The sequence below is a fragment of the Neopelma chrysocephalum genome, unplaced genomic scaffold, assembly GCF_003984885.1.
Source record: "Neopelma chrysocephalum unplaced genomic scaffold, ASM398488v2 Primary Assembly neopelma1_130, whole genome shotgun sequence".
In the NCBI taxonomy this organism is placed as follows: domain Eukaryota; kingdom Metazoa; phylum Chordata; class Aves; order Passeriformes; family Pipridae; genus Neopelma; species Neopelma chrysocephalum.
This window is the reverse complement of record NW_020897792.1, coordinates 217,062-233,131: the sequence shown is the minus strand read 5'-3', so window position 1 is coordinate 233,131 and position 16,070 is coordinate 217,062. Positions and strand designations below refer to the sequence as shown.

The window sequence follows — 16,070 nt, the reverse complement described above, 5'->3', positions numbered from 1 at the left end:
AGGAAAGGAAAAAGGAAAGGAAAAAGGAAAGGAAAAAGGAAAGGAAAGGAATCTCAGCTGCTGAGGACGTGTGTGAGTGAAAGTGCCTCATGTTTTCCTGGAGTTGTGCACGGCGTGTCGGAGATCGTGGGTTTGGAGGTGGCTGCTAAAGCTTAATCACTGGGATTGAACCACTCTTTGAAAGGCAGGAAATTAAAGTCTTGGGTATTTTTCAAAGTGCTCAAGCGCATCAGGCTGCTTTTTCCCTAGGAAAATCCATCTGGTTGATAAGTGGCTGCTTTGGAGACTGATCCTAACGGGCTTATGCGCTTTGGATTGCAGAGGAATGAGGGCTGGCATTGGTGTGATCGTGTGGGGAGAGGGCTGGAAGAACCAAACCTCATTAATGGCCCTAAGTAAGCCAACCAGCATCACTCTGCACACCACTGTGGCTCTTAAGAGGTCAATTACTGTCCAACAGGCAAAGGAATTGTTCATCCCCTTAATGTTTGGGATATTATATAGAAATAATACAGTAATCTAAGGTTTTGTCTGAACAGAGTCACTGCAGACAGCTGGAAATTCGGGGGGGTTGGGATATTTTATTTTCCTGTCTCTCTCAGTGACAACACCTGAGACTTCAAAGGTACAGGGGAAAGAACCCCTAATACAGCTCTCAAACATGATGTCCATTACTCCACATCAAAGTGAAAGCTGTGCCCTTCCTGACTCCTCTGAGCAATCAGTTTGATGTCCCAGAGCATGACATTTAATTTTCCTTCCTCCCAGAAAGCCAGTCCTTGAACTTGCCCTCTCCAGATCAAGCAGCCCCGTGACTTTAATGAATCCTTGTGCCTGCCCTGTTCTACACACTTGAATAAGGATCCTCAGGTTGGGCCATTAATTTGCATAGCTCCAATTATCCAGTCTCTGATCTCCTGTAAAAATGGGCCCACAAATTATTCTGATGTTCTGCATTAAAGGGTTTTTCCTTTCTAATGGAGGCATTTATTCTCTCCTGTGCAGAGCAATATAATTATCTGAACCTCAAATCGTGTGTTTGTTCTGCCAAGAAAAGCCAGTTGGTTTTGCTTTAGTGCTGACCTTTAAAAATGATTGTTCTTGTGTCTGAACAGAGCCTTGCTTCCAGCACCACTTAATTTAACTTGTAACGGCCAATGGAGTTTTGTATTTTAAGCTTAAATTGCCAAGATTCCCTGTGTGTGTGTGTGTGTGTGTGTGTGTTCAGCTGAGTGTCCCCAACCACAGGAAGGAACTGGGAACAGCTCCTGTCTTTCCAGTGGGTTGGTTTCTAGGAAAGAGGAATGATGAGTGACGTGTGATTAGAGCATGGAAGAGCTTCCCTGAGACACTGCTGTTGTCCTGGAACCCTTGGGAAAGGAGAAACTGTTGATCAACCAGGTTCTGTAAAGGCCAGGTTTGTGGTGGGATAGAATCCCAGAATGGTTTGGGTTGGGAGGGACCTCAAAGCTCATCCCATCCCACCCCCTGCCATGGGCAGGGACACCTTCCACTAGCCCAGGTTGCTCCAAGCCCCGTCCAACCTGGCCTTGGACACTTCCAGGGATCCAGGGGCAGCCACAGCTTCTCTGGGCAACCTGTGCCAGGGCCTCACCACCCTCACAACCAAGAATTCCTTCCCAATATCCCATCTAAAAATCTCTTTTAGTTTAAGACCTTGCACTGGTTTAAATAAACTCAGACTGGGGTGAAAGCTTCTCCTCAGGTGAATTCAGGACTTGCCTTGGCCCAGCAGCTGGCTGTGATGTTTGATGCTGTGGATCAAACATGGGAGACCTCACAAGATCTTTGCAGCAAGCCCTTCTTTCTTAAGCGACCTTTGGCTGACCCAGAGCCAGCCAACTCCCCAGGGCTCTGTTCTCTCCCTGGAACCGAACATGGGTTGGGTTTTGTGGGCTGTTTTTTTCCCTTTGCCCTCCCTCACCTCCAGCAAAGCGAGGAGCTGCCAGGCCCCTGCCCTGAGGCTGGATACCTGAGAGTGCCAGGCTTTGCTCAGGGGGAGAAGCCACATTTTTGCAGTGGCAGAACATGCCCACACTCAGTCAGGAGGTGGGACTGCAGCTGGAGCCAAGCCTGGCAATGTGCAGGAGCGTTGGGAACGTGCAGGAGCAGGGCCCTCAGCTCCGGGCTGGGTGTCTGGGGTTGTTCCCAGGGTCGGGTTCCTCAAAAGCCCCTTTGAACTCCCTGCTCTTGCCAATTGGGTTGTTTCTCCAGACTTGAACTGGGAATGGGGAAGCCAGTGTAGGTGTGCTCATCTGGGATTTCCAAGGAGGGATACCAGCCAAAGCACAGCCTGGAACACCTGCATCTGGGACCAGCTCCTGCCTTTAGAGGCTTTGGATTCTCAAGACTTGATTTCACAGAAATCATAGAAAACCTTGGGTGGGAAGGGACCTGAGAGCCCATCTGGTTTTTACTCCCTGCCATGGGCAGGGACACCTTCCACTAGCCCAGGTTGCTTCAAGCTGACCTGGAAAACTTCCAGGGATGGGGCAGCCACACTTTCTCTGGAAAAATCCATTCCAGTGCCTCACTACCCTCACAGGGAAGGTTCCTTCCCAATATCCCATCTAACCCTGCCCTCTGGCAGTGGGAAGCCATTCCCCCTTGTCCTGTCCCTCCATCCCTTGTCCCCAGTCCCTCTCCAGCTCTCCTGGAGCCCCTTTAGGCCCTGGAAGGGGCTCTCAGGTCTCCCTGGACCCTTCCCTTCTCCAGGGGAACCCCCTCTCCCAACCCTGCTCCAGAGCAGAGGGGCTCCAGCCCTTGGATCAACTTCATACTGTACTTTCAGACAGATATTTCTTGCAAGAAACCTTATTCTTTGAGGAAAAAAACCCAAACCAACCCCTTTTATTCTGTTTCTGGAGCTTCTGGCTGAAGGGAAGGGTAGATTTGAACATTTGACTGTGTGTCTTTTGCTTGAGTGAAAAAATTACAGGTCATTTGTCCCTGGGACGTGGCTGGGGAGGACCTGCTGCTTTCCTCCAGCAGAACATTGGCTTTGGAATCTCAACTCTCCTTCCAAAAACAGACCCAGGCAACCGTGGAGCATGAATCAAAGTTGTCATGCCATAAATCCTTGGGAACGAGAGGGGATTTAGCTGCCTGACTCCCGCACTGAGATGAAACAACACTGCTAAATCCTTAATCTCGTGCTGAATAACGATGCCCAAGTGGGTGCTAATAGCCTTAATTAGCATGTTGTCAAATAACGGGGATGCAGCGACTTCAGCACGAGCTGTTTTATGAAACATGGGCCTGCCAACGACTTATTCCTTCTGCTTTTCAATCCCAAGCCCTGGAATCATTTGAGCAGCAAGTGGGAGAGTCCCTCCTCTTCTCAAATACGGTTTCTTCGCTGGCAAGGGAGTGATGCTTTGGGGTGTCATTGTCACACCATCAGGTGTTGGTGCTGGTTTCTTTGCCACAGCCACTGAGGGTTTCCAGAGGGTTCCAGGTTTGGTGCTGTCTCAAAGCAGCACCTTGGATTTTCCCTTCTTGGAGCTCCCAGATTTGCTCCAGAGCTGTTGCGTTGAATAGAAAGTACAAACTGTGCTTCTTTCCCCCTGTAAACCTGGCAAATCTGGGTGGGTTTTTTTTAACTGAGAGCAATTTTGGACCCTCTGTCCCAGGCCTCGTGTATGACACCTTGATGCTGAAGCACCAGTGTACCTGTGGAAACACCAACAGCCACCCGGAGCACGCGGGGAGGATCCAGAGCATCTGGTCCAGGCTCCAGGAGACGGGGCTGCGGGGCAAGTGTGAGGTAGGAAAAACACGGGAAAACACAGCAAAAGGGGGGGGTGGTTGTTCTTGTTATTATATTGTCATTATGTAATTATATTAATATATTATATGCTATATAATATATAGCTTATTAATTATATTGATATTACTAATTACTATTAATTGATATATGCGTTAATTGTATTTATATTGTTGATATTATTAATTACTATTCATTAATATTCATTATATTACTATATTATATGTGATATTTAAAATATATACAGTGTATATTCTAAATATAACATGTAATATAATGTATAGCATATATATTGTATATGATATATAATGTATAAATATTTTACATTTGTTATTAAATTATATTACCATATTATGTGCTATATAATGCATTGTACAGTGTATTATATAATTATATTAATATTCTAGTTATTATTAGTTAATATTATATTACTATATTATATACAATATATAAAATACATGATGTGTAGTGTATGTTATAAATATAATATATAATATAATATATAGAATATATATTGTATATTAAAAATCCATTCTGGTGCCTCACCACTCTCACACAGAAGAATTGATGATATAAATATATCAATGTTATTAATATTATATACTTTTACTTTTAAATTATATTATATGTTATTATTAATATATCACTATTATATAATTATATTAATATATGCTAATAATATATAGGATATTAATTATATTGCTATTATTATTAATTACTATTCATAAATATTTATTAAATTACTATATTATATGTGATATTTAAATCTATTCTGTACCATATATAGTAGAAATATTATATTTAATATAATGTATAGGATATATATTTATATTAAATATAATATATGAATATATTACTTTTATCATTTTTAAATTATATTACCATATGATATGCTATATAATGCATTGTACAGTGTATTATATAATTATATTAATATTCTAGTTATTATTAATTAATATTATATTACTATATTATATACGATATATAAAATACATGATGTGTAGTGTATGTTATAAATATAATATATAATATAATATATAGAATATATATTGTATATTAAAAATCCATTCTGGTGTCTCACCACCCTCACACAGAAGAATTGATGATATAAATATATCAATGTTATTATTATTATATGCTTTTACTTTTAAATTATATTATATGTTATTATTAATATATTACTATTATATAATTATATTAATAGATGCCAATAATATATAGCATATTAATTGTATTGCTATTATTATTAATTACTATTCATAAATATTTATTAAATTACTATATTATATGTGATATTTAAATCTATTCTGTACCGTATGTAGTAGAAATATAATATTTAATATAATGTATAGGATATATATTTTATATTAAATATAATATATAAATATATTACTTTTATTATTATTATATTATATTACCATATGATATGCTATATAATACATTGTACTATGTATTATAGAATTATATTAATAGTCTTAATTATTTTTAATTAATTATATTACTATATTAGATATTATATATAAAATATATGATGTATAGTGTATGTTATAAATATAATATATCATATAATATATAAGATATATATTCTATATGAAATATAGAAATATATCTCTATATAAATATATATAAAAATAAATATATCAATATTGTTATTAAATTTTATCCTTTTATTATTAAATTATATGCTACTATTATTAGTATTAGTTTTGTAATTAAGGTCGATTCATAGCTGTTAGTTAGAAATAACAGTGATGATAAACAGGGCTCTACATGTGTGTTCATCAGTCCTTAAACCTCTGAGGGACCGGATCCCCCGGGATAAAGAGCTGTGGCAGCCCCTGCAGGAGCATTCCCGAACCTTCCACGCGGTGGCAGCATTGCCATTGCCTACATTCCCTGCCTTAACCCCCTTCCAAACTGCTTCTGTCCCTGGATGCCCGTTTCACTGAATTCTGGGATTATTTGGGAACTAAGAACCTGCGAAGCCAAGTGCCCAGTGCTGTCCTGCTCCAGGAGCTCGTTGTGCAGTGCTGGTCACTTAATTGGGTGTTAAATATTCCCTGATGTGCAAATTCCTCACTGTACAATCTGTTATTGTCCTTCATTTCCTGTTAATTTCCTTCAGGAAGATTTTTTTCCCTTGATTTTCCTGCTTAATTCGGTACTTTTGGTTGCTCCAGGAGCTGCTGTTGATGTTCACTCTGCTTTCCAGCTGTGTTTCCCTTCTGACCATTGCTGATGTTCAGCCTCATCCTTTCAGACTCTTCTGAAAGTTTAGACTCTTCCTTTTCCCAAAACTGATAAATACCTGATAATGAGGCTTCTGCCTTAATTCCCTGCTGGTTTTCTCCAGGGTCTGCCCTGACATTTCAGGTTGGATTTCCTTGTCTCTCTGGTTACCTTTGCTTTATCCCCATCATCTCCTGCCCACACCTGTCCGAAAGTTTCCTTCTTTATCTTGACTTTTCTCTTGGGCTTGATGGGCACAGCCTTTCCCTGTTTCTCCAACTCCTTCCTACATCCACACTTCCCTCAAATAAAAAAAAACAGGTGAGGTTGGACAGGGCTTGGAGCAACTTGGTCTGGTGGGAGGTGTCCTTGCCTGAGTGATGGAACAAGATGAATTTTAAGGTCCCTTCCAAGGCCAGCCACTCTGGGATTCCATGATTTTGTAGTTCAATCCATTTCTTATGTCTCATATTTGTAAAAGGACAGCTGGAACTTTGATATTTCCCCATCCTGACATTTCCCCTTCCTTCCTGAACTGCCCTTTGCTGTGGTCAGGGGGGTAGTTGGATGCTGTTGGTTGCCAGGAGTTGCTCAACACAGATTAAAAACACAGGAGCCTGCATAGTGACTAATGATTTACACACTGTGGAGGATCAAACAAGACTCCACTGGATTCCTGTCCTCTTCCAGGAGTTTTACAGTTCATTCCCCACACAACTAAACCCCCACTCTGCTCTCTCGTCCAGCAGTTCTCGGTGCCTGTCCCCTGGAATGTCCCCGTGGTGTTTCTGTCCCACACCTGCCCCAAGCCAAAGGTCTCACAGATGAATATTTATGTCAGTCACACAAACAAATGTTGGCTTTGAAATTCCAGATGCACAGACTAAGGGAAAACCTGTTCCCATGAGGCAGCTGAGAGGCTCCTAAACACTCTGCCAAGGGCTGAGATCCTGCCACTGTTTCTGGACTCGATGACCCTTGTGAGTCCCTTCCAACTCAGGATGTTCTGTGATCTCTCTCAGAGTCAATGGAAGTGATCCAGAAGGGGCACAAATCAGAAATATCCCGGAATCCCAGAATGATTTGGCTTGGAAGGGACCTTAAAGCTCATCTCATTCTGGGTTTCACCTGAGGGATGAGTCGATTTGCTCCGGTGCCTCCAGCCCAGCCTTCACCCTCCTGTGAGAAAGCAGCTTGCAACAGATTGAACCTGCAGGGATTTCCAGCAGGAGTTTTAGAGCAGAAAAGTTGGAACTGACCCTTCACTGCTCCACAGTTCACTTTGGAAATCGTGTCTGGCAGAAACTTTTAGGTTAATAATCGTGGTGGAGATGCTGGAGAGTGGTTTGGAGGGACATTTTCACCAGAGAATCATTTTCTAGTGGCTTATAAATCCTGAATATTCATTAGTCAAGCAATACCTTTGTTATTTAGCAAATGTGCATTTAAAAACAGAAATAAATGTAAAAATGACTTTGCATGTCCAGCTGGTGTTTTGAGTAAGAGATTAAACCAAAATCTGAATTGTTGTGGGTAAGAACCCGGAAATGTGGGTGTTTTGCTCTCTGTCTTTATGGTTTGCTAAGGAAAAAGAAAAGCACTTCAGTGAGAGTTAAGCAGCTCCTCGGTGATTTCCTCACCCTTTCCTTTGCTCTTGCAGTGCATCCGTGGAAGGAAAGCGACTCTGGAAGAGCTGCAGACGGTTCACTCGGAAGCCCACACGCTGCTCTACGGCACAAACCCTCTGAACAGGCAGAAGCTGGACAGCAAGAAGCTTCTAGGTATCATTCCCTGGGGGAAAATTCCCCTTCCTGACCCCTGGCACTCACACTGCAATCCTCCTCCTTGATTTAGCAACACAAAGGGTGGGATGTTGGGGCTCCCTCCATCCTTAGCCCTGTGCAGTTTCCAAGAGGATTGTTCCCACCTCCAGGTACTGGGTACACCTCCCTCTTTTCAGGTAGATCCCTAAATCCTAAATAGCTAAAACTTCCTTTCTTTGGCGTCTTCAGAACTTGAAAGGAGGTTTCCCTGAGGAGGGAAGATAATTCAGACAGTTTGTTTTATCCTGTGTGTTAGGAAGTTATCTATGGCTAGGGAGGAACTGGAATACCCTCCTAAGGATGTGGATCTGCAGCCCCAACCAGCTGCACAGGCATCAACAAATAGCTGTGAGGTTTGTGTGGATAATCTGCAAGAGAGATGCAGGGGCCTCTTAGTCTTAGATTTGTTTAATTTGGACTAAGATTGTTTATCCCTTTCTCTGGAGTCTGGATCTTCCTGAAACAGAGCCTCAGCTGGTGGAAAATATAGATTTTTTTTTTCCTCAGCAAAAATCCTAAGGGATGGATGTTGAGATACCAAGCCCCCCAAGCACCAAACCACGTGGATTTTAGCACCTCAGCTCCCTGTAGACACCATCCCCTCCCTTTACCTGGGGCCTGTCTGCAGCCCCTGTTTGCAGGTGAGAGGCTGGAGGGGCATTTTGGGAACTTCTCACGTGGGAATCAGCAAAAAAACCCCCACATTTCTTGGACCTTGACGTTGAGAAAGTTTATTTTGGGATTAGCCTGGCTTTGGATGATATAAATAGAGGATTAACTCCATGACCTGCATGATGTCACAGCAAAGGAGCTGGAGAGATTTTGCCGTGTGCTCAGTGTGTCCATGAGATCCCCAAAGAGGGAAACCATTAACCAGTTGATTAAACAGGCAATTAGCACTGTCTTTATAGCTCACTTCCCACCTCTTTAAACCCAGAGAACCCAAAAGTAGACCCCTCCAGCTGAAGGATGGCTCAGTTAGTGTGTAACCTTTGAAGAATTTCTGATGTCATATCCTTGGGAGTGGAAAACCATCAGTCCACAGGAACGGTGTGTAAGTCTTGCCTTGGTAGGTCCAGGAAGATCCTCTTGAGATACTTTTTCACTCTGTGACTCTTTGCACAGTCTGGATCATTGGTTCCACAGTTTATTTGGATAGTGTTGGGACACCCCCACTTGCTGAATCATTCCTTAGAGAGCCCAAGAGAGGAGCAACTCTTGCTCTGCCTGGGAGTCCTCCTGTAGTTCTGCTCTGTGTCCTCCGTGGCTTTAACCCCTCATTTTAAAATGTCTGTGGAAATCAAATTTATTCCTGTAGCAAAGGGAAATAATTTGAACACCTGAGGGCATTCCAGAACAAAATGTTGTCACTTTGGGTGCAAAGCAGAGTTGTCAAAGACCTGAGGAAGATCCCCAAGGATCTCCAGTAGGAAGGACTGTCCAGTAGCTCTTAGCTGAGCTTAAACCTGGTTTCCTAAACCCACTTGGCACCATTTTAGCCTTGAGCTGCTGGCAGTGGGACTGGCTGCCAGCTTGCATGACCATCTTCCTTCTCTCCTTGTTGGATTCTGCAGGGATAACAGGGAACCTGGGAGGTGAACACTCTGTAACAGCCCCTCCCTCAGCCATCCTCTCCTGCTGAGAGTTTAAAAGGCTTTTAAGTGTCCAAACCAGCTCTGTGGGGGTTCTTTTAAACCTGTTGGAAGGTAGGTTAGGGCAGGTTTGAAGGCTGAGAGCAAAGCTCTGTGTGAGGCTTCAGTGTGCAAATGGAGTCTGTTAGAGCTCAGTGTCTTGGCACCTGTGGGATGACTCTGTAAACTCTGTGCCTTTGATATGTCTGGGAGGAAGAAAAAAGCACCAGAAACCTCAGCCTAAAAGGGAGGAGCTTGGGAAGCTGGGGGATGGAAACACAGGATGGTTCTTGTTAAGCTTCTGCAAATGATAAGGGGGAAGTGCCTTCATGGAATCAGAGATTCCCAGGATGGTTTGGGTTGGAGGGACCTTAAAGAGCATCTTATTCCACTCCCTGCCACGGGCAGGGACACCTTCCACTAGCCCAGGTTGCTCCAAGCCCCATTCAACCTGGCCTTGGACACTCCCAGCTTCTCTGGGCAACCTGTGCCAGGGCCTCCCCACCCTCCCAGGGAAGGATTTAATCCTAATATCCCACCTAACCTACTCCATTCCAGTTAAAAACCATTTTCCCCTCACAGTCAAGGACACAAAATATGAATCCGTCTCTCCTTTGACAGTGGAAGGACTTGCAACCTGCTGGACAAGTTGAAACTTAGGCAAACAAAGCTGGTTTTAATTTGTGGGGAGCAATCAGAAACTGTTGTCAAGAAGATAAATATCAAAATAATGGGTGGATTAGCAGTGAAAGATGTGGCAGAAGGTCCGAGGCAGGATGATCTAAGAACTTCCACGTGGATCTAATCAAAGAGTGCATCTCCCTTGGAGCTCAGCTTAATCCAGATGCATTAACTCCTCTTTCAGTCAGACTGGTTTGGCTTGGAAGGGACCTTAAAGCTCATCCAGTTCTACCCCCTGCCATGGGCAGGGACACCTTCCACTAGCCCAGGTTGCTCCAAGCCCTGTCAGGAGGATCATTTGCTCACACACAAGCCCAGAAAGTGATGTTACATTTCTTACAGATCCAAAATTAGCCCTGCAGATGCTCTTCTCCATTTTTCTCCAGTTCTTCCTGTTGCTTTTGCTCTTCCAGACAAAACACATGTTTTTTCTTTGCTTGCCACTGGTTTGGTTTTTTGTCTTCCTCTTTTGTGAAGCCCCTGCTCTCCAAAGCTGTGTAGTAACTGCAGATGGGTGATAATTGGGGTGTTTTTATGATTTCCTGTCCTCCTCCAGTTGAAAGGGGTCAAAGTGTTCATCCCAGCAGATTGTTGGTGGCATCTCAGTCGTTTGCAGTCAGTGGCACTGCTGGAAATGTCAGACAGCACCCAAACCTTGCATAAAAACGAGTGATTTATAGGAGCCTTTTCTTTTGGGGAGGCTTTTGAACGAGCCCAAGTGCATTGTGTGTGTGTATGTGCTGTAAAATTAAAGAACCCCCCCCAACCCAGTCTGTGTTGCTGTGTTTGCCATCAAACTGGCCCCAAATCTGGTGAACTTTGCCTTTTGGCCTCACAGGGTCCCTTTTTTTTGTGTCCCTGCAGGTTCTCTAACGTCGATGTTTGTCAGGCTGCCTTGCGGTGGTGTCGGGGTGAGTGACTCTCTTTAATGTGTAAATAATGTCCTGTTTGTTCTCCCAGTGCCCTCAGCACCAACAAAATTGTTGCTTTGCATTCCAGCAAGTGGGTAATTGCGACCAGATGCTGCCCATAAACAGGGGCTGTGGGGCTGCTCAGCCTCACGTGCCTTTCTTCAAAAGCAGCAGGAAGGTTTTTCAGCTATTTTGGAGAGTCCAAGTGTGTGGGACATTCAGAGGCTTGTTTGGGCTCTGGCTTTTAGGAGGAAAAAACTCATTTCCCAGGCAGGGATGTTTTAATGGCTTCGGGGTTGCACCCCTTGCATCCAAAAATGCCTTTTCCATGGAAAGCAAGATGTGTTTGTGCTGTGTAGGTGTTTCATCTTCAGTCCTTGGACTTCAGAGCTGTCTCCACAGCAGGTGGAAAAGGGGGGTAATAAAACAGTGATTATCCAAGGACAGTATTAGGGAAGTTCCTGTAAACAGTAAGTTTGTCCTTGAATTGAAATGTCCCACAGGTTGTGCAGCACAAGGGATTTGTCTTCAGCATTTGGCATCTTTTATCCTCCAGCTCCAGAAAAATCCACGTGGATTCTGAAGGAGGTGACTTAAAACACCCCTCCATCCCTCCTGGAAAAGCTGAACATGACTTTTCAGCTGCCAGATTTCCATATAATAAGACTTTTTGTTGTTGTTTGTTCCCATAAAGCCAAAAAACCCCCAAACCCTAAATACCTTGTTTTGAAGGTTTTCTCGTTTTCCTTTGAAGCCTGAAAACTTAAAAGTTTCCCTTTCAAGTCAGACTTTCTGCTCCAGAGTTTCTGTGGAGGGTGACAGGACAGAAAATCGTGGAGAACAGGAAGGGAAAAGAATGAGAAGAGACAATAAAAGGCATTGTGTTTGAAAATTCACAGCGGTAGTTCTGCTGCATAATTGTAGCTCGTGAGGTTGAGTTTTCAAGGTCTGGATTCTGTTATGGAAATGAAACAAAATTGTTTTCTTCCTGAGCCTTTGCAAAATCGCTGCTTTGAAAATTATCCCGTCAAAAAAAAGAGGAGAATAATCGTCGTTCCTTCATCCCGCCACTCGTGGAGAGATTTTATTTTGTATTGTAAATATGCTGCAGCCTCCTAATTCATGGCAAATTTTTGGCTGGAGCTTTAAAGGCTTGGATTTACTCTGCCCTGCAGTCAGGCATGCCATTCAAAGAAAAAAAAAAAAAAAAAAGTAAAATATAAAATTATCATTTGCAAATGAAGGCTGAATGGTAACGAGGGGAGGCAGGGCCTGGGCCCAGCACGGGCCCTCAAGTCTGGCATTAAACCCTAAAGCAGGGCAGGAAACGCCATGGAGCTGGGATTGTTGGTGTACTCCCACTGGAGAGAGGGCTTGCAGTTCACTTGCTGCTTGGTTGTCTCCACAGCCCCTTAAATATTAATTATTTACTGATTTTTTTATAATATTGTAGCAGTTTTAACAGAAAAGCCTGTGCCAGAGCCTCGCTACCCTCGCAGGGAGGAATTCCTTCCCGATATCCCATCTAACCCTCTGGCAGTGGGAAGCCATTCCCCCTTGTCCTGTCTCTCCATCCCTTGTCCCCAGTCCCTCTCCAGCTCTCTTGGAGCCCCTTTAGGCCCTGGAAGGGGCTCTCAGCTCTCCCTGGAGCCTTCTCTTCTCCAGGCCGGACACCCCCAGCATTCCTGCTTTTCCTGATGGTGAAGGAACATCAGGCACATGTGATGGTCAGAGAAATCATCTTGGCTCTCAGTGGTTTGTGGCCTGAGCTTGAAGGAGAAGGGGTTCATTTCAGCTTAGATTTCAGTTCTCTGATTTAGGCTGTGTTTATCTCTAAGTGACAAAGGGACACTTCACCAGGCCCTGCATTCAGCTCCCTAGAGCTTTCCAGCTGGCTTTGGAAAGGGCATTTTCCCTGGAGAGCTGCATCCTGGTTTGCCAAATACTTCCCAGGAGGATGTAATACCATAAAGTCAAAAGGAAAGAAAGGAAAAAGTAGAATAAGGTGGGACAGGTCCTCTTTTGGATTTGTACTGGAGCAGGTGATTCCTGTTGCTCGTAATTCAGGAGCCGAGGGTGTCACGTGGAATAATGGGCTGGAAAGCTGGAAACCAGGAGGTTTTTCTTCGAGCAGTTCTCTTCTCTAGGAGATGTTGTGTAGATGAAAAGAAAATGGATGGGTCTGAAAGGTGATGTGAGGCACTTAAGGTGGGGGAACCCCATGAAGAGCTGTTTTGCTCCGGGATGGAGGATGAATCCTGGTGCTTGGGCAGCCAGGAGTTCTCAGCAGTGAGCAAGACAAAGGACATTCAAGGGAGCGAATCACAGAATATCCTGAGGTGGAAAGGACCCATCAGGACCACCCAGTCCAACTCCTGGCCCTGCCCAGGACACCCCAACAATCCCACCCTGTGCCTGGAGCGTTGTCCAAGCTCTCCTTGAGCTCTTGAAGTGAAGCAGCAGAAAAAGTTTAGAGCAAATCTCTTCATCTCATCACACCTTTTGATCTCTCTCTTTGAAAACTAAGTCTCGATGTCTTGAAATCAATGAGAACAAGGGCCAGTTTGATCTCAGGTGCTTGGAAACTCTTTTTTCCTCCTTGGTTTGTCCCAAGAAACCTTCCCATGGCTGTGGCTGACACCGACAGAGCTCCTCCACCCGCAGCCTTGGCAGGGAAGGAAGAAAGCACAGCAGCACTTGCAGCAACAGGTGTGGGCTCTGATTGAAGCAGCAGTGATTTATTTCTGCTGATCTTCAACAGCATCTGCAAGTGCAGCACGGGGTGGTTTTGCTCAGCTTCACTTCTCCTCTCTGTGTCTGGCTGAGCTGCACCACGGCGTTACCTAATCCGGGCTAATTACAAGAAGATTTTGGAGAAAGGAGTTTAAGCTTTGAAAATCTGCAGCATCATTCCCATCCAGATTCTCCCAAACATCCAAAGGCTTGATCTTAGGTTAGCTAATAAATGTGTTTCCTTTCTGTGTAGTATTTTTCTGCACATTTTCTAAAAGCATCTGAAGATGCAGTTCTTTAAAGGGTGTTCTTCATGTTGTTGTTCTCCTCCAGAACGTGTGACTCTATTTTTGATTAGCCTCGATTAAAGTGTGTCAGAATCTTTACCTGTGCAAACAAAGTAGTTATTGCAGAGCAGAGACCTCAAAAGGGACTTCCATGGAATGGAAATGAGGAGAAACTAATTAGCAAGTCAGAGGAGACACAGCTGGGTGCTGCTGTCGCCTCAGCTCCATAAGGGAAGAGCAGAACTGCTTCACTTTGCAGGGTCTGGAGCTGTGGCACAACCTATCCCTGCACTTCATTTTTTCCCTGTGTAGCTCTTCAGCTAAAGAAAATAGTAGAATAATGAAACCTTTTGTAAGGTGCTCATTTAATTCTGAAATAGCTGCACTTCAGTAGAGTTCACTGTGTGAGTTGGAGCCTCATCATGGATATTAATAAAACCCAGAGCTTTTCTTAAAGGGAGGGAGTTCCTATAAGGAAACTGTAATTTTTATTATGAGGAAGGGAGATTTCACCCTGAAACATCTTAGACATTCCTTACAGAACAGAGAATGGATCAAGCCATTGACTTTCCTCTTGTGCATCCCCTCCTCACGTAACAGTAGATGTGAAGGGGACGAGCCTGCAGCAGATTCCAGGAGCTGAGTTCCCCCTCCCCACCTCTAGGAGCCCTCTCTGGGGGTTCTCCTAGTAAGTTCTTCATTAGAATGATCAAGGCATTAACTTTTCCTCAAGATGAGCAGCACAAGGGCTCCTCATCCCACCGCGGCCCATGTGGGAGAGTCGGTGTCTCTGACACAATTGTGTCCTCCAGATCCAGAGGAAAAAAGAGAAATACACCCTATTGGATCAAAAAAAAGGCAAGCAATGTGCTTCCTCTCTCCCTAAAGTCCTTCCAGATGGCAAAACTTGATGTGCTGGCCCAACAACTCCTGTGATGGCAGCGACATCAAAGAGCTCCCGGGCAGGGAAAGCCAAACAGCCTCTTCCCTGTAATGAACTTCAGGATTCAGGAATGGTGGAGGAGTCAACAGCAGCCTGGGCACCAAACAGCAGCAGCTTTGGAGCTGCACAACAGTCCAGCTCAGGGCAACATGAGTAACATTTTCCAGCATGGCAAGAGCACCGAGGGCTTTGGAGGGACCATTCCAGCACTCCCAGGATGAAGTGCTGCCTTGGAGTCACCTCAGACATCCATTCCAGGAGGGTGGCTGGGTGTTAAATCCTTACCTTGGAGATGTTTGCAGGATGAGGTGGTAGATACCTCTGGATCCAGTCCTCTCCTGCTGGGAAGCTGAGTGCGAGCAGACTCCTTGGAATTGGTTCTAAATCCCAGTGGGAATACTCTTTTCCAAGTACTCCATTTCTTTCTGCCTGAGTAATATCACTGTAAATCCACTCTGCCTTGCCCTCCTCATTCTTCCCGAGTGCTGCCACCACCAACCTGGTTTCTCCAGGCATCCAAGGGCCTGAACTTGGCTTGGCTTCGGCACCGGTGATTCCTGTTTCCTTCATAGGGAAAACTGGCACCCAGAGCCATCTCAGGGGATCCAAGGGTCTGTTGGTCCCTTAAGACACGTGAATTTGGGGGTTTTTTTGTATTCCATTCCTCTGGAATGGAATGAAGATGGCCCTGTGCAAATCTACATCCACAGAGGGAACCTGCTACGTGCTGTGTCCAGGCAGAGGGGGAAGCTCTGACCTACGGTGTCCTGCAGCATTTCCTTGCAAGACCAAGAAAAATGGATCAAATTTGCTCCAAAATGGATCAGATGTGCCCAAAGATGGGTTAGATATGCTCAAGAATGGGTTAGGTGTGCTCAAAGGTGGGTCAGATTTGCTCAAAAACGGGTCAGGTTTGCTCAAAGATGGGTCAGATATGCTCAGAGATGGGTCAGATATGCCCAAAGATGGGTCAGGTGTGCTCAAAGACGGGTCAGATATGCTCAGAGACGGGTCAGATATGCCCAAAGATGGGTTAGATGTGCTC

The 16,070-nt window shown here is 44.3% G+C and overlaps 1 protein-coding gene across 4 annotated transcripts in view; it reads left to right on the top strand.

Annotated features, from left to right (window-relative positions):
• HDAC4 (histone deacetylase 4) overlaps positions 1 to 16,070 on the top strand; it is a 164,479-nt gene that overhangs the window by 125,713 nt on the left and 22,696 nt on the right. For all 4 annotated transcript variants that reach the window (XM_027698597.1, XM_027698596.1, XM_027698595.1 and 1 more), the window contains exons 14-16: positions 3,654 to 3,787; positions 7,677 to 7,797; positions 11,016 to 11,062. In XM_027698597.1, the coding sequence (XP_027554398.1) occupies positions 3,654 to 3,787; positions 7,677 to 7,797; positions 11,016 to 11,062 (302 nt within the window). The remainder of the gene's footprint in view (positions 1 to 3,653; positions 3,788 to 7,676; positions 7,798 to 11,015; positions 11,063 to 16,070) is intronic.